We start from the raw sequence: 23295 nt of genomic DNA, 5'->3' as shown, positions 1-23295 counted from the left end.
ATGACAAAGTCGATCATCGAACTGCGGCCTAGGGTGTCCTGGTGCCAAGTGCACATATGGACACCCTTATGCTTGAACATGGTGTTCGTTATGGACAATCCATGGCGAGCACAGAAGTCCAGCAACAGAACACCGCTCGAGTTCAGGTCGGGTGGGCCGTTCCTCCCAACCACGCCCCTCCAGGTCTCACTGTCGTTGCCCACGTGAGCGTTGAAGTCCCCCAGCAGAACAAGGGAGTCCCCAGGAGGAGCACTCTCCAGTACCCCCTATAAGGACTCCAAAAAGGGTGGGTAATCTGAACTGTCGTTCGGCCCGTAAGCACAAACGACAGTCAGAACCCGTCCCCCCACCCGTAGGCGGAGGGATCCTACCCTCTCGTTTACCGGGGTAAACCCCAACGTACAGGCGCCGAGATGGGGAGCAACAAGTATGCCCACTCCTGCCCGACGTCTCTCTCCCTGGGCAACTCCAGAGTGGAAGTATGTCCAGCCCCTCTCAAGGAGACTGGTTCCAGAACCAGAGCCATGCGTCGAGGTGAGACCGACTATTTCTAGCCGGAACCTCTCGACCTCACGCACTAGCTCCGGCTCCTTCCCCACCAGAGAGGTGACATTCCACGTCCCAAGAGCCAGTTTCTGCAACCGAGGATCGGACCGCCAGGGTCCCCTCCCTTGGCCGCCACCCATCACACAGTGCACCCGACCCCTTTGGCCCCTCCCACGGGTGGTGGGCCCATGGGAGGATATATTTTTCATTCTCAGTATATTCACTTGTTGAGCAAGTGCAAACAAAAAGGAATGAAGTCTGGTGAGGCAGAATTAAAAGCGTATTGCAACTACATTTTAGTTATTTTACCTGAAATGGCAGCAGCAAAATAAAAGAACTTTAGTTGTTTGTTGTATTTTTTTAATGTACATTGTGAAAGAAGTTGTTCTACTGAATACACTGAAAAAGTAAGTGATTATGCATTATATTGTATATAATATGAAAAGTATTGGACTGAGCACAGAACCCTGTGGTACACCACAAGTAACGTTCAGCCACTTATTAATTAGAAGGCATGGATTTTTTTTATTGTTGAAGTAGTCTTTTGGTTGAAAATTAAATTGCAGAGTTATTAAATACTACATGCTTGATTTCAAACTTTTAGATATTATAACAAGATATTCTGTAAGTTTTATTTTTTTCTTTTTAGTGATTGGTGTGTTTCTTTTATTCAGCCAGAAGATAATTTATTGCTGTAGAAGATATATTCACCATTTAAATTAGCATCAAATAATGTTCTACCTTGACGCTTTTTTGTATTTTAAATATCTCAGCTACATTTGGAAATTAAGATGAAAATTATTTCCAATGTGTGATGGAAACAGGAGGAGAAGAAGGGCCGGCATGTGATTTTTGAAAGTTAATGGACTGTTTGGATGATGGAATAAAATGACACTCAAAATTATTTAGAGGAATGAGGATGAAAAGGATAAAAATGATGCTCTAGGCATGTTTGGGTGACTTGGAAACAATTTTTAACTGCAGGAACAATGTCATGGAATATTTTTGCAGTTTTAAAACTCATCTTTATGAAATTAATGAGTAATATCCCATGTCTGTTAGTCATAGTATGTTAGACTTTAATAGGTTTACAGTTACAGTTTACACCCCCTTTCCTCTTTCTACGTCCTCATTTTCCTAAAGTTAAACCTCCCACCAGTGTGGCGAAGTGGTGACGAACAGAACAAGGTCAACCACAAAGTGCTGTTTGGTTTTTCTTCCCTTTTTGTTGTGTTTTTTTGTACAACATTGTCTACGTGGCATTGATAGTCAAATTTTGCGTGATGCTAAAAGTCTTTTATTTTTTAACTCCAAATATTTAGGAGACGTTACAAGAAAGTCACCATTGCAGACCGAGACTGGTGATATTGGGTTTGCTGGATTTGCAGATCAGGGATTTGAGATTGCAGTTTTCAAAGTGACGGTTTTGTGTTACCTGATGCTTCGGCTTGGAAGTGGGAATTGCCTAATCGGAGGTTGCACAACAGAAATTAAGCCTGGAGGCAGAATTTTCTGAACTGCTTTGGAAAAGAAACGTGGCATATCAGTGCTAAAGCTTAACTGTAGAAGTAGAGGAAGGATGGGAGGTGAAAACATTCTCTCACGTCGCAGTGGGATAGTTTCACAGGGACGTGCCTCGAGTGTCTGCGAGCGTTTGGGTGAAAATGAAAAGCTTTCTCAAATCGGGTAATAGTTGGGGTTGCTCCGAGTGTGAGCCAGGTGCTGTCTGTGTTTTGCAGAGTGCAGCAGATGATTATTCTACTCGCTCATTACCGTCTGAAGTGGGGAAATGAATGGTTTCCACTCAGAGTGGGATAATAACTCTCTGGGAAAGCCGAGTGGAACTGGCACCGCTCACAATGGCACCAAGAACCCGGTGATAAGGGCAGAGCACTTAGCCAACAGGGATTTTCATCTGATGAGGCCAAAAGAAACGCGTAAGGGTTAAGTTTGTTTGTCATGGCTTGTGGCCATGACAAACCATGTCTATATATCTGTTGGTTTTCAGAAATATCCCAAGTAAGCTGCTCTTCATGCTAAAATAGGCAGAACATTAAAGTAGAAATGGTCTAGTCCAATTTCGGTTCCTTAAATATCAAAATAACACTTTACTGAGGCGACACATCATTGTTAAAGTTTAATTTTGTGCCTAGAGGTTTTTAAAAAATCACTTTAAGACTGTCCGTCTGTTCACTAATTTGTCAGTTTATATCCACATTTTGATCCTCGACTTTAGCATTTTAACTAACCATAGCTAACCGTATGACCAGAGATTTAAAGATGAGCAATACAAGCAAATGAGGCGGATTAGCAGAGCTTGATAGTTTCATCCAGTACACGTGGATTGAGTCATGATTCTCATGAGATGTAATACATCAATATTCTTCAGTCAGAGGCATCTTCAGATTTGTTGCAAGACTGACTGCTACCAGAGATCCTTCATTCCCACAGCATCACCATCCACAATGACTGAAAATAATTTGATGATAAAAATTATAACATTTAATCTCCTTCTGGGATAAATAAAATACTTTTGCACTGAACCATTGTGTTCAAAGACATAAATCAACTTGAAGCTGTCTAAATCTAGACAATCTAGTTCACGGCATGTTCTTGAATGCACCATGAAGTTGGAGTTCAACCACAAAATGCTGATGGCCTTTATGACAGAAATCTGACATTTATCTGTTTTGTTCCCTCAGTATTTGCATTTTGGTATTTGCACAAATGCACCACCTATTGTTTCTGAATGTATTTGGGCCTCATCAGAAAACACAAAATAATAATAAAAATGCAACATAGAAAAACATTTTCTTTTTTTATTCTCAGTTTTAAAGTTAAAATATTTTATTGCAATAAAACCTTAACACTAGGTTGTAGTGCTTTTCTGCTCGTTACTGGAGACTTATTTTCAGCTGTAAAAATTTATTTGATTGAAAATACAAAATAGTATTACATTTGTGGAAAAAAAACATCAATTTATTGTGGGATTGTTGTAGTTTTTAATCATGTAATTGTAACCATGCACAGCTCATTAATCATAAACCAGTCAAATATTTGTCTGCTGTACTCATGTTGCAATTTATAATTCTGAAAGTGAAGACCTAAGGACAGTTTTATAAAGGTAAATTAACATAAAGATGATATGTTTGGACTGTGGGAGGAACCCACACATTCTTGAAGAACCAGGATTCAAACCCAGGACCTTCTTGCTGCAAGGCTGGATCAGTGCTGCAGCTTTCCTGGAGCAGCTGTTAAAAAACTGAGTTTAATTGCATGATGCGTTCAGGAACCGAGGGAAAAAACAGATCTCTTGTTTGTCAGAATTCTAGTTTGACAAGAAATAATCGGTTCAGTCAGAATAACGAAAGGTAAAACGTTTTTTAAACGACGTTCCTCCCCCCGAGCAGCTGGTAATCCGCCCCAGATCATCAGTTTTACAGGCGACCTCTGCTGCGAGCCTGAACTGCAGATCGGTAAATATTTACCGTGCGACTTCATCCCAGACAACACGTCCAGAGATTCACCGTGCAACTCCACTCTGAAGATTTGTCTTAATCCTCATGCTTCCCCATTTCGTGTCAGGAAACTGTGTCAGCGCATAAACCAGTTTATTCAGCTCACATCCATTCATATGGACAGACATTAGAACAAACGGCCAGAGTGATGGCTTCATTTTTTTAATTATTATTAAAATGGAGATTTTAATCTCCAGTGTTGCTGCAATAGAAAACAAACTTTGTGACATCCTCCCTCATATGTTTAATTATTAGAAGACATGATGGGACTGAAATGCTTTTCTGAGGTGAATATTTACTTATTGAAGACGCTTCTCTTTCCATTTCACCACGTGTTGACCAAAGGTTGTTATTGCTCACTTTTTGATTTTAAAAGTCAGTTGAAATTGCAATAATAATAAGTATTTTCAGAGTTACCAAATAGATTTTTAACATTTTCCAAGTATGAAAAAGTAAATAATAAATAAAAGTGGGTTTTAAAACTCAGTCCACATATTTGACTTTGTTGTGAATTTTCTCTTTTCCTCAGAGGCTGAATGTAATTACACCAAGAATAAACAGTATGTAGTTATATTTTTGTGATGATATTTTGTGGTAGCAAACAATGGGTTGTTGTCATGGAAACAACAATTGAAAGACTAGGTAAACTAAACCATTTTTTTTTTTGAAAACATCATAAATCAGTTGATTATCAACCTAATAAGATGATAAAACTCAAACATTTATTATCTCGACACAATGAAGTCATTATGTCAAAATGAGATTGTCATATCCTGTGACAAAACAATTATTTTTATAAAACAAGACAAACCAAAATGTAGTTACTGGTGGGAAAAGCTGCCAACACCTGCATGTTTGTTACCTTTTATGTTCATCGGGGGTCGTTTTAACTGCTCATTCTGGATTTGGACAAATTAGGATTTTTTAAAATAAGAAATGTTGTGTTTAGATGAATTTAAGTGTGTTGCCGCCAGTGCAGAGCTTGCTTTTTGACTAGTGATGCATCTAAATCTTTACACTTTCTTATCTTCAACTTTCTACTGCGATGTTTTTCCCACTTCCCACAGATACGTCCTCCCTCTATCTATAATATGTCCTCCTGCATTATTCATGGGGTCCAGTGGCACTGGTGTACTTGTTAAGGCCCGGTGTTGTCCCGGTTCTGCCCATCGGGCCCAACTAGCCCTGACTGTTTCCTCATCATGAAATCAGCTCAACTCAAAGCGTCCACCCCAAAGCAGCTGGCGCTGCTGCTGCTTGTTTTGACTGGTCCTGCCACAGTTGGAGCACTTTTTATATTTTATTGGGTATTTAGACTTTTTCTTATTGTAAGAACTGAAATGGATTTGTTTTTGCATTAATGCAAGTGAACAAACCTTTGCTGCAGTCAGAGGAGTTTATCTGCTGCTGAGGGGATTTTCCTGAGCAGCAGAGATTTGTTCTAACCTGCTGTTAGAGGAAAACCAAATCGATGGAGATTTCTCAGCGTGCCGATATCCAAATCAAAAAAGTAATGTTTGCACATGCTGTTTACCTCCTTAGAGGAGTTCTGTGTGTGTGAATAAAGATTTCTAAAGCACCCTGACTCTGGAGAGTTTTTAGATTTGGAGGAGCGTTTTATCTTGATGCGTCGGTCCAGAGCGGCCTTTTACTGTAATTAATGCGTACTGCAGATGTTGCTTTATGTGCATGGGAGAGTTTGAGTCTAGACAGGCTGGCTGCTCCGACAAAGGGGCTCGCTTTGATCCTTGATTAAAAACTGTGAGCTGTACATTCATCATGCTCTCGTTTCAGGGTCTCTGGAGGGCGTCACACTCCCCCCTCCACCCTCCTCCGCCTTCCTCCACCTCTTTGTCTTCGGCTGTCTCCTGGTGATGCTGTGGGCTCATCATCAGCCTGTTGCTCTACCTGTAATCTAATCCCAATTAAAAATACCCAGCAGTGCCTGGATTTTCTTTTGGCAGCGGAGCCTCGTGACGGGCTTGTCGTTAGTTTCCACTAAATATATAGTGGCAGAAGTCAGCGAGGTCGTGAAGGAGACGGCGTACTTCATGTGATGACTCACAGCGGGGCGGGAATTCAGATCATAATTCTGCAGTGTGGATTTCACCCTGATCTCTTAAAAAAACGATTTCTGGTTTGAAGATGCCGCACGTGAACACGTGAGTGTAAGGAGTTTGTACCCTACCACAGATAAGGAGGCACTTTAAAAGGCTCCTCCTGTGAAGAATGCGCGGTATGCAGCACGGTATGCAGCGTATCATGCGTGCGCTTCTGCTGCAGAGACACCCAGGTGCTCTGCAGACCTGTCCGACCAGCAGCTCCATCAGCGCTAATTGAGGTGGAGACGGATGGGCTCGGGCATTCCAGCGAGGATTAGAGGGATTGGATTCAGTTGCTGAGTGTGTTGGTTTTTAATGCCCCCTCTTGTCCCTCCCCCCTCGCTGCCATGGGAAGACTGGTGTCTTTATGAGCGGCTCCGGCGAGCCAGCCACCCCTACCGTGTCACAACAACGTCTGATTGAGCGTTAATGTAGCACTCTAGAGAGTTCCTGGCTGCTCTGTGAAAACACTGGACTGTAAACCAGCGATAGTCCTCTCCTACCTAACAGCTCAGCCTCAGCTGCTGGTGGGAAAACATGGAAGCAGTGGGATTATATAACCCGGAACCTGCGAACAACCTGAGGAGATCCAGTCCTGCTCAGACGTTTAATGATTTATCTAAACATTTCTTCATCTTTTATTTAAACCATCATACAATAAACAACTTTAGTGACCATTGAATGCATGAAGTAACTGCAGACGTTTATTGATTTTCTTTATATTATATAAACAGGCTTATATGTATCCACACACCCTTCTAATAAATGTTGCAACTCATCATTAAAGTTTCTTGAAGGAGTCATTATGTCATTAAGGATCTCCAGTAGCAGTCAGTCTTGCAACAAATCTAAAGACGCCTCTGACCAAAGACTGTTACTGTATGACAATAACATGTCCTGGATGAGATCAGCAGTTTAAAAATTAGAATAAAAATTAGATACGTTTTAGTCAACTTCTCTGGAATTGTTTTTGTCAGTCAGGTGATACTTCAGCTTTTAAGATGCTAATCAGTTGCTCCGGGTTGTAAACAAACAATACCTTGTTACCCTGGTTACGCATTATAACAACTGTGCAAAAATGAAAATGCAAGAGCAAATAAATGATTCCAGCTGCGCAGCATCCAAAACCAGAGGGAATAATCGTTCAACCAAATCATCCTCAACCAAAATACTTCTCACCAAAAGTCTAGAAGACGAGCAAATCAGAACTGAGCGTTACTCCAATAAATATTTAACTTAAACATTCTCCTGAACTGGTTAAAGATCTTAAGGTAAAAACAAAAGAAACTCCAAAGATCAAGTCGACTAAAAGTACATCACTTTTAAATCTGGGAACATTGTACTAACTCTCAAGCATGGCGGTGGCAGCATCATGCTGTGAGGCCTGAATAATTGAAGCTTGGAAAGAGCTGAATGCTCCAGCAGAACAATAACCTTAAACATGAATTCAGATTCATTTTTAAAGAGTGCAGCCAGCAACATTCCCAAATTCCTAACCTCAACTTTATGGAAAACTGGATTTAAAAACCAAAATATACCTAGAAGAGAGGTTGAAATGCATCAAATGTCAAGAACAACAAAATTTCCCCAGAAAACTTGCTAAGCCAGGTGGCATCAGGCAGTCATTCATCCAGCGACCCATTGTGTTTGAGTTAAAAAATGTTTAAAGTTGACAGAAAATGTGAAAATATCACTTGATAATTATGTGTTACTGGAAGATTAATACCTGAACACCAACTATAAAGTTTTAAAAACTTAAATAAATAAGCAATGCTTAGCCTGGTGGGGGCACAAGTAAAGCCTGGTGGCCTGCCAGGCTTATAATACACTGGGGGAAACTCTTAATAATAAAACAATCATGCAGACTGATGGAAACATCTGGTCTTTGCTGGACATTGTCAGGAATATTGATTAATGGTGTTCAGCAGGATATTCCAGTCCACTCAGAGGTGGGCCTCCATGCTGCCCCCGGTGGCTGATCCCTGTGATATCCAGAGCATTAACATCTTTATCCAGGAACTGCCCTGAAGGCAAGTAGGTGGGATGCATATCTAATCAGGAAGACAGGAAACAGAGGAGTGTAGCTGTGCTTCCCCTGATTAACCGAGAACTGTGCAAAAGTCTGAATCACTCCCCGCTTTTTTAATGCGTGAAATCTACTGGATTTATTGCTCTGATTTCAACTCCCAGTATGGGGAGGATGAGGGTGTGGAGACCAGCAGCTGGAGGCTGTGACCTGTTGCATATATTAGGAAATAATCCAGACTAAAAAACATTTCTGTCTGGAAAAAGAAGCTGAATGGCCGGAATGTGACCCTGGGATCAGTGTCGGAGGGAAACCAGCAGAACTCCACTCTGTCCTGCATCTCTAACGGTTTACAGTAGCAGGATGTTCTCTGAATAGTCGTAGGTTTGGCAGAGCACCTTCACATGGAGACACTGCTGCACGGGGATGAAATTTAGACGGATTTGTTTATGGCTGTTGCTCTAACCGAGCCTGACAGCTTCCAAAACAGCTCAGCTTGAACCCCTGATGACCCCAAAGGCTTGTCAATTCTTTTTATTTCCCTTTGCCTGTATCTCTGATCTGCATCCGGTGCAGCCTGGTTCTCCGCCTAGTCCTCTTCTTTCTACTTTAAGCGCTTGACTTAAGCACTTTAAGATGTTTTTACACACACAGCCTACAGAAAGACTAGTTTTATCTTATCCACTAATATATTTTCTTTGTTGTTTATGTTTTATATGCACAATTTCCTGTCAACTTAACATTTTTTAAAACAAAAATACGTTGGGGCTTTCCTAGATTTCTTGGGGAAATCCTGAACAAACTGGTGTTTTTGGTCAGATTTTAATTGAAAGACCAGCACTGGGGATCAAATAAGTACAAAAACGAACCAGTTGGATTTAATCATCACCTTCCCGTTTCTATTTCTCAACTTTAACAACTTACTAGAATAGAATGTTCTCTTGTTTTTCCCATGAGGAAGAGTAGCTATAGGTGAATAACCAAACCCAAGTTGGCGCACTCAGTGAGATGAAATGGATGACTTGTATGTGGGATGAGTGCAGCCAGGTGCTGCTGCTGCTGCTGCTGTGATTACAGATTTCTCCTGAATCAAGTCCCACATGCAGGAGCCGCATTTAGCCGCTTCTTGAGTCACGTATTGGGGGGTGGGGGAGGCATGAGTGTCGGGTTGCATCAGCACCAACAACAAGCGTTGCTGGGAAGACAAGAGCGCCCAGCACTTTGACCTGCTGACCTCTGACTAAGTTCATTTTTCAACGCTGTGCAGGAATGTTTCAAAAAGCCCACAGAACCATACATCACCAGGAACGCAGATGATAAGTTGATCCTTGGAACAATTTCCATCATAATGAACAATCCCCGCTGCTGGCAGCTGCACAAAAACAGGCCCTTGATGAATGAGTTGTTTACCCACTTGAGTTCAGCGCCGCCAAACGCCAAAGCGCCACTTCATTATGAGGCTCCAAAACAGGAAGCTGGAGCTGGTTCATGTGTTTTAACGGGCTAAATAAGTGATATGACATCCCGCTTTAATGCAGTTATCAGCTCAGAACGAGGCGGCAGCTACACAAGAACAGAACAACACCTTCAAGCGGAGCTGGCGACCTGCCAGGGAGGCTTGGCTGATCATTTCCCACCCAGCATGCACCTCACCGGCCACTAGCATCTCCCCTCCAGCTTGGAAAGAGCTCACTTTGCAAGCGGAGAGGTGGAGCTCGTCCCCTGTGATGTTTGGTTTGTCTCTGTGGAGCGCTAGCCTCTTGTTTTGCAGAGAAGTGCAGCTTGACCCTTCCTCACCGAGAGAAAGGGAGTGTGTTTGGAAATCCTTCTGGGAGAAATTACTCATGATTATGTTTCACAACTGGGCAAACACAATGTTTCAGGACTACATCAAGCACTTCAATGTCCTGAAATGGATTATATATGCTTCTATCTTTTTTTTAAAAAATCACATTTTACTGTTTGTCTTTACTAGAATGCTTGTTCAAAACCTGCATTTTAAACTTTTTAGCAATTATCAACCCAAATATTGTAAATATCTGCTCTTGCTGTAGTTCAGCTCATATTTTGTCAATAATTAACATGTTCAGCAGTGCGAAGTTTAACATGACTGAATGAATCACTGATGTGATTCATTCAGTAAATTATATCCAACTGTGTAATATTATTTTATTTATCTTTGAGATTAATAAAGTATTTTTGAATTTAATTTGAATTGAATCCCTCGTTGGTCCAGATTCACTTTTAATTCAAATTGATTCTATTGATTGTATCCATTCATCTGTCCTTCAATCTATTTCTTTATTTTTTTTTTATTATTTTGTCCATCAAGTTGTCTCTTAAACATTTATCGATCTGTCTGTCCAGCCATCCATTCCAACCGCCTATTAGCCAGTTTGTCCATCCATTCATATTTAAAGGTTGACCTCTGTTGGAAATCTACGGAAGAATGTTGTGATCCAGGTTGAACATTCGGGGTCGTAGGTGTCGTTTAAGAGGAAATAGTTTGACCTCTTGGTTGAGGCGTCTTTCAGCATTCGGCTCGACTCATACCAGTTCACCTGTTGATCTCCAGATGAAGTTATTCCTCAGTAGTGGAATGTTTCATCCTCTCTACAGAAAACAGTCCCTCGGATGAGTTGCATTAACTCTTTGCAGCTTTATTCTCTGTAAAGATCTCCATTGTAATGGAGATATTTTTTCCTGCTGGAGTGTAAAGTGTTGTAATGATCTAAGGAAGACTAACAGGCATTTCCTTTTCATATTAAAAGCCCAAAGCCCTGGTGAGCTGAAAAGTGGGTCAGGTGTTTAGACATTTTGCAGGGGAGGTGTTGCTGAAATGCCCGCAGCTAAAGTAGGTCACAGTTCTGCTCGATAAATCTCCGCTTTGAGTTGAACAGAGAGATGTGTCTCAGTGAAATGCTACCAGGTCACTACTCTTCACCTGAGGAAAGAAAGCGGACCTGCTTGAACTTAAAGTTGGGAACAGAGAAGCTGACGGAGGGAAAGTGAGCCGGCTGCTGGAGGAGAGTTTTTTCTGCCATTATTAGCATGCAGGTGATCACTTTTCATTCACTTAGTACTAAATGCAAATTGATGTCTGGATCTATGTAAAAGTTGCATTGTATTGGATCATTTTGATTGATTTTTCTAATAAAAAGTGGCAGCATCATGAATGGAGCCAGGCGGTTACCATAGCACCCGACAGCGAGTTGCTTAAAAGATGCCCTGTTGAACTGTGTGACCCCAATTATAGATCCTGAAACACTTTTTCAAGTTTTCATCTTTGTTCTGAGAATCTAATTCTGTCTAATCTTACATTCATGCATCTCAAGGTTCTCTCCATCTCTGTTGTCTGACTGATTATGATGAAGCGGATACAATAAGTCTGAATTATCTCCAGCGTTCGGGTAAACAAAGCGATCCAGTCCTTTCATGTCGTCTCATTCCAGTGTTTGAATTTCTCCCTTCAGACAAAGCAGCTTTTTCTCGTTCGCTGCTGTGTGGAAACCGGACCGTTGCACAATCCAGCGGCTTCCCATCATATCTGCCTTCGTAAACTTCAGAACAAACCAGAAGATTGATTCTTGTGCTTTATGTCCTTCATATCCGGGCAGCAATAGCTCACCTTTGGCAAGCGGCTCCATGTATTGTCACCTGTGATTGATTGGAGCTCTTAGCAGCCGTGTTTGCAGTTCACATGGCTCCAAGCTCTTTGAGATGACGCTCTGCTCTCGCAATACTTAGAAATGCATTTTTAAAAGAAGAAAAGCTTCATTTAAACATGCAGACCTTAAAGCTGCAGGTCAGAGTTAAATTAATATAGAATGTTTTTGTTCTCCACATGATTTAAAACATTATTTATATTTTTTATATTAAAATATATTTAAGTATAAAGCCTTTATATAGAATTATTCTTTTTAATTATTTTAACTAAATTTATTTTGTTTAAAAGGTTAATTTATTTATTTTTCAAATTGCTTTAATTGAAAATAAATAATATATTTGAATTTAAAAATAAATTATTCAAAAATATTCATTTACAAATGTTTGCTTAGAAATAAAATATGCATATTTATGTTGTATTTAAATGTTGGTTCAGATGTTTACTTAGAAGCTTTTAAATTAATTTATTTCAACTTTTCACATTATTTAGTTTAGTGTTTTGATTATTAATATAAATTTATGTTCTTTAATATGAATGTTTGTATTGCTGTGGAAATTCTTCAGGAATTCACTTAAAGATTATTAATTTATAATTTCATGTTTATATTTTTTAAGATGTTAATTTAAAATATGTTTATAGATTTACCTTTTCATCTACATTTCTTTATTTCTACTGATAGAGTGTAGAGCCAGATGTCCTGATAATAAAATAAATACATTTTTGCAGCTGGCAAGATTTTTTTTTAAAGTTTGTTACCTAAAACAATAAGAATCAAACTGAGGTCAGATTTATATATTTTTCTTTAAATTTACCAGCCTGTAAAGACGCAGCAGCTCAGAGTTGCTTCTTTATTTCTGATTTGAACCCTCTAACAAACAGAGATCATACCTTCCTGCTGCATTCACTGCAAATCACGTAACGCAGGAACTCAGAGCATCAGGGTGAACCTGCAGTCAGATTTCTCTCTTTTGAACACTGGGGCTTCTCTCCCATGTTCTGTTGCCCCGGGTGCTGGATGTTGGGCAAAATAACAATCCATCAACGCTGTCAGATCAAAGGAGTTGTCTGTAACCTCCGGATGCGGTGCTATTCCTGCAGGGCCATATCTAATGCACTTACGTCCCCATTATTGTCTTGTTCTTTCCTTTTCAGCAGCTTTTCTTCACACATAATTCCTGTTGCGGATGTGAGCGACTCGCTCCAGGGCGTTGTGGTGGTGATAGATAGTTTCCTCAATGCAATGCAATTTTTTTTTCTTTCTACTTTTAAGTGCAAGAAAAGTTGCAGGCGTTCTCCGTCCGATTATTCCCCTCGTCTCGTCGTTGCACATATGCGAAGCAAACCAATTATTTCTGCATTTTTCCGCCGTGCACATTCCACTTGCCTTAGTCACATATGCAACAGTTCCCGGCTGCACCTGTTGCTGCGAAATACTCCTCCACTTCAGAGAAAACGATGTGACGAGAGAAAAGCGCCGTCGGGCCCGGATGAGAGGCAGTGTGACCTCTCTGCAGCTGTTCCTGCTGGCTGCAGAGGGAGGCTGCTGGGCTCTCAGGAAGGCGTTAACCGGCTTTACTTGAAGCTATCTTGTTGAAAAATGCATCACGTGTGTTTAATGAACAGCCAGTGCAGAAGATGTGAACTAACTTCTCGTTTCTGTGGCGTAATTTGCACAATTATTCTCATATTTGTTTGAAGAATCCTGCAAGAATGAACAACAAGCTAACATTTATTGGTGTGGGATTTCTCTCTGTTTTCATTGTGCTGCACCTGGAGTCTGTAATCACATATAAGTACATTTCACCTCAGAAAACGGTGATTTTTATAAAACAAAAGTATCTTAGCCACTCGATGTACCTCAGTAGAGCTTGTTAGAAATCACTGATTGTTTCTCGTTTGAGCTGAAAGTCATGAAATAAGAGCTGCAGGGTTTGGAAAATAATACAGAGCTTTCAGAAGCTTCTTGATGTTCGATTTACATGTTTAGAAGCTGTTTTACATCAGAATATCCTTATGAAAGAATAATTATACCCCTTTAATATTTCTACATTCTTAACATTACTTTTATTAAAATCCTCTACAATCTTCAGTAACTAAAGATCTTAGTAATTGATTAATCGGGTTTTCATTTTAATCCTATTTTATATAGTACTAGAAATACATTAAAGGATGCAAAAAAACAAATTATTTCATTTTTTTAATAAAGAGATAAATATTTTATTGACTAAAACACAATTGCATTCTTTAAGTGTATGCTTAGTCATTAGTTGGAAAAACTGCGTTTTCTGATCAACTTACTATCAGTTAGTGTAATGCTGATATGTTGACTATTTTTTAATCATTAATTAGTAATTGTATAGAAAAAATTGCTCAATATGAGAATTTTAGTTTTTATTTACACAATTTGAACCATGTAAAGCTAAAACTGTCACATGAGGAGTTCTGAGTAGAACATATTTACAAAGTTTATTTTTTCATCTTAAATGCAAAATGCGTGTATGTATTGCACAGTTTTGGCTTAATATCTGATTTGAGTGTCTTGTTTTTTCTTCAGCAAATGGCCTTTGTTGAGTCTGTGTATTCTAGCTAACAATCGATTCATCACAATTAATCGTTTCAGCTCTAACATTTCCTATAATTTCCTGATTCTTCTGTATTGTTGCTCACTTTGCCTCCAACTGCCTTTGATTCCCAGATAAAGTTAAAAAATCTCAGCAGATGCAACTTTTATTATTACTTTCGCTCATTGTGTATTTTGAGACTGTTATTCAAATAAAACTAAATTACCTTCTGTTTCAGTTTCCCTCTTGGAGAGCGCAAACAGGCTTCCTGAAGTGAGTTTCTGTTTGTCCTCTGCAGGTGCCATTCTGGGACGCTCGGAGACGCAGGAATGTGTCCTCTTCAGCTCCAGCTGGGAGAAGGACCGAAGCAACCACTCCGGCACCGAGGACTGCATCGGCGAAAAGGACAAGCGGCGGCACTGCTTCGCCACATGGAAGAACGTCTCGGGCACCATTGAGATCATCAAGCAGGGCTGCTGGCTGGACGACATGAACTGCTACGACAGGTACGCAGGGAGACCTTCAATAAGTTTGAAGAAGCTAAAGTATTGTGTCCTTACTGATGATTTAAACAACACAAAGGATTAATTTTGGACTAAAGCTGCAGAAATATGTCATGTCTTAGTTTATTTTTTGTAGGTTAACTAAGTTTCTTATTTCACTTTACTCTGTCTTAGCTTGGTTAGGTCATTTTATTTGAACCTTTCGCTAAAATTTGTTTTGTTTACAATGCTTTAGATTGATTTATTCTACCGTAGCCTACCTTAGTTTAGCTTAATTTCAGTTGCCTTAAAATATTTGTGTTTATTTCTTTCATTGAATTTATGATTCATTAAACTGAATTATAATTTGTCCTTCAGGTTCTTGGTCAGATCTTTGCAGGATTATTATCAGATAATGTTCATCTGCTGGCGATGGCTTTGAGTTTCTGTCAAACCCATTGATCAGACGTTTCATTAATTACTGAGTGATTAAAAGGACCGTTTCCCCAGACCTTATATCTTAGTTATGAACTCCAACCTGAGTTCAGATTCTGTGAAGCATCGCCTCGGTTTTCATCCAGCTCAGAGCTGCTTTGTAGCTTTAGATTTATCGCCTGCAGACAGCTCTTTCTTTTTCATCAAGACAAAGCCAGCTCATCATGACTCACTTGCAACTCTAAACACATTTAAATTCACCTTGAGCACATTTTTTGTCCCTCGGTGTGCTTCCCATTCGAATAATTCGCACATGACACATTTTAATTACTGCAACTAACAGAAATGAAAAAGCTTAGCGCTTGAAACTGATTAGATTTCTAAAAAGTCTAAAAAAAGCATCTACTAATGAGGTATGTCTTCATAGTTTTCTGCTCACTAGGGCTTGAAGCTGGTATCAGGAGTTGGTTTGAGGCAATTTGTGTTTTCCTTTGATTCCCAAACGATAAAGTTGCAGTCCGCTGTGTTCAGGTGCCTCGGTTCAGACGGCGCCGGCTGGCCTCCCTGGAGAGCGCAGAGCAAGTCGAGGGCGGCTGCCACTTCCTTTGGCTTTTATCTGATGACTCTGAGAGAGTGAAATAGTGTGTGTGTGTGTGTGTATTGGCTCATGTAGGAGTTATTTAATAAATGTTGTGTTTCATTGTCCTCTGTGGCTGTGAGGGAATGAAAAGAAGAGAGAGGAGTGTGTGTTCATGCTTTTTGCACAACGTCACATCTTTTATGTTCGATGCACTCTGAATAATAAAAGTGCCTCTGCGTACAGAGATGGATAGCTCTGTGTGTGTGTTTCTAATTCCCACCTCAATGTCCTCTGCAGCTACGAGTGTGTGGAGAGGAAGGTGAGCCCCGAGGTTTTCTTCTGCTGCTGTGAAGGGAACATGTGCAACGAGAGGTTCATGTACATCCCAGACACGCAGCCGCAGAACGACACCAGCCACTCCACCGCCTACAGTACGTACAACGCAGCTTCTCTCCTCTGCGCTATGTTGAAATACGACTTTAGAGAAAAATAACTCATCAATTTTAATAGACTTAGACTTAGACTGACTTTATTGTCATTTTGCATGCACAGGGTGTATACAGAATGAAATTTCGTTGCATACGGCTCAGGACAGTGTTTTGAGCTAATCATTTTTGACTTTTTTTTTATTAAAGAAATGAGGCTGCTTGCATTTCTGACTGGATAATTAGCCACCTGTTTTTGGCACAGTTTGAGTAATTCTGAAACAGTCCCACAGCATGATGCTGCCACTGCCAGACTTTTATAGCAGTGGCAGCATCATGCTGAGAGATGGCTTCATTTTAATGAAGATGATGGAGCTGATGTGAGTCAAGTCAACAGCTTAGTTGGTTGAAACTTAAAAACAGAACAACGATCTAGGTAGAGCTGCTACCTATTCTATTGTTCTGATGATTAATCAGTTAAAAAATTGACACATTTTGCAGATTTTTCATTAGAAATATGTTAAAAGATGCAATTCAATAAAATTTTTAAACAGAAACTTAAACATTTTATTGTCTGAAATGCAGTAAAAGCATCATTGATTATTATGGAAAGGATGCAGCTAAAAAATCATTCTAACATCAACATGTGAAAAGCTCAGTGTAGAGCTGATAAGAACCTAACTGGTCAATAATTATATTGGAAAAGTTGCTTAATAGAACGTTTTTTACTGAATTTGAACTGGGTGAAGCTAAAACTGCAACTTGAGGAGTTCTGGGTACATATATTAAATCCAAAATGTGTATATTTTTCTACAGTTTTGGATTAAATATTGCTCCGAGTGTGTTGCTCTTTTAGCAAAAGGCCTTTTTAACATAGAGTTTCTATTCTCCAGATAGTGATTAATCGTTTAATTGTTTAACAGCAAGATCAGAAACCCCCTGGGTAGAGGCTGTACTGAGAGGCTGTACTGAAGTGTGCAGATATTAGGAGTCCAGTGTTTGAACAGGAAACTGCATCTGCAGCAGCCTCCAGTCCTCCCAGTGTTTTCTCGTCCGACGTCCTTGCACTTCTCACTTTACAGCTACCAGGCTCATCTGTCTGCTTGTGTTGGTTTGGATGTGACTGAAAGAAACCTGCAGATAGCCTGTTGTGTAAAGAAGCCGTCGCTAACAGCCTGAGAGGCCCACAGAGCAGCTGGTGAAGCCCCTCCCCCACCCGTTGCCGCTGCTGAATCAAACAGCGGCACCTTGTTACGGGCCGAGCCGGGAGAGAGCGCTGGTATTTTTGGCTGCAGGATTACATTATGTCACGAGATGGATTTGCTAATCCCGCCCCACTCTTCTGTGTGTGTGTGTGTGTGTGTGGGCGTGTGTGTGTGTGTGCTTTGATATGATCTCTAAGCACAGTGGCAGTAAGCCGGGGTTGGTGCTGCCCAATCAGATGCGTTTCCTAGCGTTCATTCCTCCTCTCCAACCACTTCCTGTCTGTCCCCACAGCCACATCCAACCCGTTCTCTCCGAAGCCGGCGCTGTTCAGCACGCTGCTGTACTCCCTGGTTCCCATCATCGGCCTGGCCGGCGTCGTCCTCTTCTCCTTCTGGATGTGGAGGCACCACAAGCTGGCCTACCCTGCTGCCCTCGTCCCCACACATGTAAGTCTCACCTGGCATTCAGGCGTCTGAGTTTCTCTTTCTGTCTATTCACCCGCAGTGACCTCACCTTTACCTGTTAAATGCTAACAGAGGAAATGGAAACCGTTTCAGTTCCTGAGCGTCACATTAGTCTTTCCCAGGAAATACAAGCAGCAGAAGCAGAAAGCAGCTTTGTCACAACTTGAATCTACTGTGTTTGAATGTAATTTCTTTAATCTGGACTCAAACATCTTTTACTATTTAGAGCAGGTGGACGCTCAGGGTTTCAGGAGAGTAAAGCAGAGATTAATCAATTAATTCCTGTCGTAAATTTTGTGAAGACAAAACCAGGACTTAACTTTATAAATCAAACCAAGATTTAAATATGTTAGTTGGTTCGACGTGAAAGTTCATCCAAGTTTCTTTGTTTCACAAATTCCTTCAGTCTGGAGGAAGAAAACAGTTTGAAAGGAGAAATATTACAAACTAAAATCCCTCTGTCCAGCCGTCCATCAGATCTCCTTGCTTCCCAGGTGAAAATATCTCAGTCTTTAGTCCTAGTCGATTTTTGTGTCATTTCAGTTCAACTGGTCCGCTCAAACTCCGGATCTATTGTGACTTCTGCCTCCTGATTTTGCAAAGTTGCTTTAGAATAAACCAAAGGATAAACGATTGGCTAAAATACACAAGAAAAAGGTCAAGCACGGAGGTGGAGGGGTGATGATATGGGCTTGTTTTGCAGCCGAAGGTGAAATTTGGTTCAACCTGCTCCAAACTTTAAGGAAGAGTGGACCAACATTCCTCCACATCAACTGAATCAGATAATTGTTACTTCAGATCATCTCAGAGGCTCGTTGAATCACCGACCAAACAGACACGTTTTGTACTTTTATGTTAAACTAAAAGAAAAATCCTAGAAATCTATGAAAAAAGCCTAGACATTTTCCGCTCATGAACCTCTCGTGAACCTTCTGCTTCTTGGTTTTTTAGAAATCTCTTTCAGAGCGACACATTTCATCTGAAATTCATCGTGCTGGTTGAGTTTAAACCTTTCAAAGTCTCATCTAGTCGCCCCAACTTTTCTCTGCGCGCTTAAATGTTGAAAAGATTCCAGAGAAATGAACACATCCTCTAAAATTCCTGATGAATTTAGCTTCTCCGAACGGGAGGCTTGTTTCTCTCTACTGTAGCAGAGGTATATTCTGAGCTGCTCGGCAGCAGGGGGAAGAAAAGCAGAGCTTTCCAGCGTATGGAAGAGGAGTCAGGGGCCTCTGCATTATTGATGAGGCTTTATATAGGCAAACAAAACTAAACACAGAGAAGCTCGCAGCTCTGCCTCCGAGGATGGAGGTGGTGGGTGAGTGGGTGGGTGGGTGTAGTGCGGGGGAGTGAGCGAGCGAAGAGAGACGTGCAGTTCTCTCCACTCACTTATTGTATTTGCAGAGCGCCGAAGCTTAGCAGGAGAGAGATAAAAAGACAGTTACACAATGCAATCTGGAAACAAAGCTGATGTGCATCGGAAAAACAACAAGTCTAAGAGGCTTATGGATCATTTTTACCTGGAAACGGATAAATGAGTGGGAAAAAATAAACAGCACAACGAGATCAGGGGTAACATATCGAACGCGATATGTAAGAGATTCTCCCAGCAATGCGTGAATAAAATGAAATATATTAGCCAGCATGGAGCAAATGAAGTCATGCTGGGCGTCTGTAATGGAGTTGAAGTGGATTATTGCATAAAGGAGTAGGTGTAGGAGAGCAGGAGGGAAGGAAAAGGAGGTCACAAGCGCAGGAATGTATTTAAAATCCGCTCGATGGGAATTCAAGCTGCTTCATTAAAACTTTTTCTCGCTTCATAGTATTTTTTTGAACAGTTTTGAGAGCATTGATCTTCCTTCCTGTCAGGCTTTCCGCTTCTGTTCGGCAGATGAAATCCAAGCCGTTCATTTCCGAATTCTGCCGTCACGTTGCGGATCGTCTTGCACCGAGTCAGTGAAATGTCAAAAACCCAGATGTGTTTATTGGAACTTTGTTTAGGTTTTCTGCACAGTCATGACTCGGCCTGCTCGATAATAGAGTCTCTGGGGAATGATGCGCTGCACTTAGTCATGTATTTTTAATGTGACGGCAACAAATTGACCACATGTGTTGGATTTAAAGCATCCGGTGCAGATGGAAGGCCCTCTTGGTACTAATTGAGTCATATTGAAGGAATAATCATGTTTATTTCATGCATAGATGATGACAAACTAACGTCAGAGACTAACATCCAGCTTATGATTCATTTTCTTTTCTCACTTTGTTTTTGTTGGCGTCTTAAGGTCTTTGCTCTGTTTTCTCTTTATGTTGCCTTAACTTGTCTTGTGTGGTTAGTTTTGGTTGGATTATATCTAAATTTTCTTATTTAGTTTCTGTTGAAGACCATTTAGAATCAGATTAGTTGCTTTTTTGTGTTTTATCTTCACCTGGAGTTTAATCTTTGTTTTTTGAAAATGTTTTTTTACCTTAAAGATAATTTTTGTTGCTTAGTTTTAGCGTTTCTATGCCAGCATTGTAATTCTGAGGACTTTAGGTCCCATGTTTGTCGTATTGAATCTTGAAGGGCGTTTTTTACGTTTTTTATAGTCACACCTTGACCACTTTCTCTCGGTTTGCACCCACTGAACGTTTTTTGGTGAACAACATGTTTTAAAAGTCTTCAAAGCTAGAAATATTTTGTGTAATAGTCAAAGGTTAGCCAACATCTACATCAATTTCAAAAGGTACCTGTGTGACATAAACACATGCAGCAATAAGCTAATTAGCTGCATAAATGTTTCAACATACTATTATACTGAATTGTGAGTCAGTTTGTTTCAACACTTGCAATTCCCAGCTTACCTACAACAAAGTGAAACTGAAAGTTTTTCCAGCTTGAAAAACCTGCTGTCTGATGTCACTGTCAGTCATTCTTACATTCCTTTATTGTGAAGTGCTTTCAGCAACCTTGTCATGTCAGTTTAGTTTCTGGTGTTGCGCAGAAGAAAACACAATTTTTAAACCTGCTGCCTGATGTCACTCCCAGTCATTTGTACATTGCTTTGGCGTGGGGTGCTTTTAGAAAAACACAAACCAGGGATTACCTTTGACATTTTTACCTTCACAAATACATGCACCATTACCTCCCGTTCTGAATATGTAATATATTTTAATGCGATTATTCACATTCTTTATGTTTGGCTGTGGAGGAAGAAAACTGAGCTGCTTCTGCATCTCCTCATATATCTGTGAAACTTACATGGAGCCAGGCTGGAGGTGGACTTAATAAAGCTGATGGCTGATTTATCTTCATCACATTGCAAAAACAGAGGAAGACGAGGCATGTTGGCTTTTCTTCAGCACACATTTAATTTATAGACTCTGCAGGCCGCAACAAGATCACATCCAGGAAGAAACGCAGAGGAAGAAAGATGAGAACTGCATGAACCGGTGGTGTCGCCATGATTTTGCTCCAGCATGAAGCGCATTTTTGCCACCAAACCTCAATTATTCACGCCTCGGTGCCAAGTGGAAGCAAACTGGAGTTGATTGTGTCTGAATGCACAAACCTTTAGCACTCAAACACAACTCTCTCCTTAGTTTCTCCTGGTCTTAGCAGTCATTCCAGACTACACTCTTGATTCTAAAACTACTTGGCTGTGTGAAGCCTTCCTCAACCAATCCTTGTTTAAGAGATTTTAGGTGTCTGAGCTGCGATTTGACTCCATTGTTCCTCTAATTTATTTCTGAGCGAGTCTATTACTTAATGTATCTATTTACATTGGGAAGGTTCTTTATTCCCACCCAGACCTATAAATCTCCAGGAATCCAGCCTGAGTCGTTCAGCTGGGGGATAATGTTGACAGTCTGGCAGTAAATGAGTTGTATTGTCTTGGCTGTATTGACTTTTATTTTGGTTTTAAGATGTAAATCTGTTCATATTCCATTTCTTTAAGTGTCCTTTGAACTTACTCACATTCTGTCACTTTATATCAAGTGACTTTAGTCCATTTTATTGATATTTTATGTAATAGACCAACACAAAGTAGTCTGTAATTTTAAAAAATGTGGCATTAATTGGTATTCAGCCTCCATGAGTTTACATTTGAACCATATGTATGTTGTTATATGTGTTTTCTACCATGTGCATGAATGCATTTTAAGGCAATTTGATGTTTGACTTATAAAATAAGAAGTTAGAAGTGTTTTTAAAACACTTCTAACTCAAGTGTTGGTGGATTAAGCTATTTGTTGGCGGCCTGTTGATACTGGGGGTCCATTGTAAATTATTTAGAATGAAGAAGTTTCACCAAGACGTCAGCTTTAAGTTTCCACAGGAATGTTGTTTATGTGTGAAAAACACTAAAAGTTCTGAGGAGTTACAACTAAAATTTAAATTATAAGCTCAAACATGCATCCAAATACAAAACATTGCATGTTTTTGTCATTGTAGAAGTTAGCAACGTAGGTTTACAGATGATAAAATGTCAGCTACTTGTTCCATTTGCAAATTATTTCCCTTTATAAAAAGACATTTTCCCCAGGTTTTAAGTTAATATTTGCACTAGAACTAGACCAAAAATAGTTTCTACTATTTTGTCTTTTTTCAGTGAGGCTAGTCTTTATTTAGCGCTGTCCATCTTCCCATCAGTTTGATGTGTTTCCCCATAGCATGATGCTGCCACCACCGTATCTCACAAAGGGCATGGTGTGATCAAATGTCCAGTAATAGTTTGCATTTTGAGTCCTTTACAGAACATGTGTTTATACAGAGATCAAGTTGTACTGGATTATATTTAGGGCAGCTGATAAACTTTTTATCCATAACATGACAAAATGTGTTTAGGTTCAAAGGCCACCAGTTTCTTGTCTCTCAGTATCTGATGTGTGCATGTTTAAGAGTACCGTTGCTCTGAAATGCTGTTTATGTCATCTGTGACACATTCATGCTCGCTGGGTTTCCACCCTTCATTGAAGCTACCTTTCTGTTGCTAAATCTGCTGCTAACATGTGACACCTGACCTTATCCATGTGTCGCCTCCATCCTCAATCAGACGTTTGGATCTCTGACTCGACGATCGGCCTGCGTTTCAACCTGCCTCTGCTTCATCCACTAACAGACAGAACGCGGCAGTAATCTCTCCTCTTTGCTTTCTTATGCTCCTCTTCCAACAAGCACGCCTTTCATATTATGGTGGAGGTAAGAGCAGTTTAACTGACGTTCTTTTGGGTAGAGGTCGTGACCTCTCCACCTCAGTCCTGCACCACCGTTATGTTTGCCTTGTCCAGCACCGCCTTGCT

The 23295-nt window shown here is 40.3% G+C and overlaps 1 protein-coding gene across 2 annotated transcripts in view; it reads left to right on the top strand.

The window, feature by feature from the left end:
* The window catches only part of acvr2ab (activin A receptor type 2Ab), a 42211-nt gene that overhangs the window by 3625 nt on the left and 15291 nt on the right, over positions 1–23295 (top strand). Inside the window, exons 2-5 of one of the 2 annotated variants that reach the window (XM_028011411.1) lie at positions 14719–14926; positions 16215–16348; positions 17840–17994; positions 23171–23194. In XM_028011411.1, coding sequence (XP_027867212.1) covers positions 14719–14926; positions 16215–16348; positions 17840–17994; positions 23171–23194 — 521 coding nt within the window. The remainder of the gene's footprint in view (positions 1–14718; positions 14927–16214; positions 16349–17839; positions 17995–23170; positions 23195–23295) is intronic. The other variant, XM_028011412.1, reaches the window with a different exon arrangement.

The sequence above is a fragment of the Xiphophorus couchianus genome, chromosome 24 (assembly GCF_001444195.1).
Source record: "Xiphophorus couchianus chromosome 24, X_couchianus-1.0, whole genome shotgun sequence".
Classification (NCBI taxonomy): domain Eukaryota; kingdom Metazoa; phylum Chordata; class Actinopteri; order Cyprinodontiformes; family Poeciliidae; genus Xiphophorus; species Xiphophorus couchianus.
Note: the sequence above shows the minus strand (reverse complement) of the source record. Positions and strands in the feature narration are given on the sequence as shown.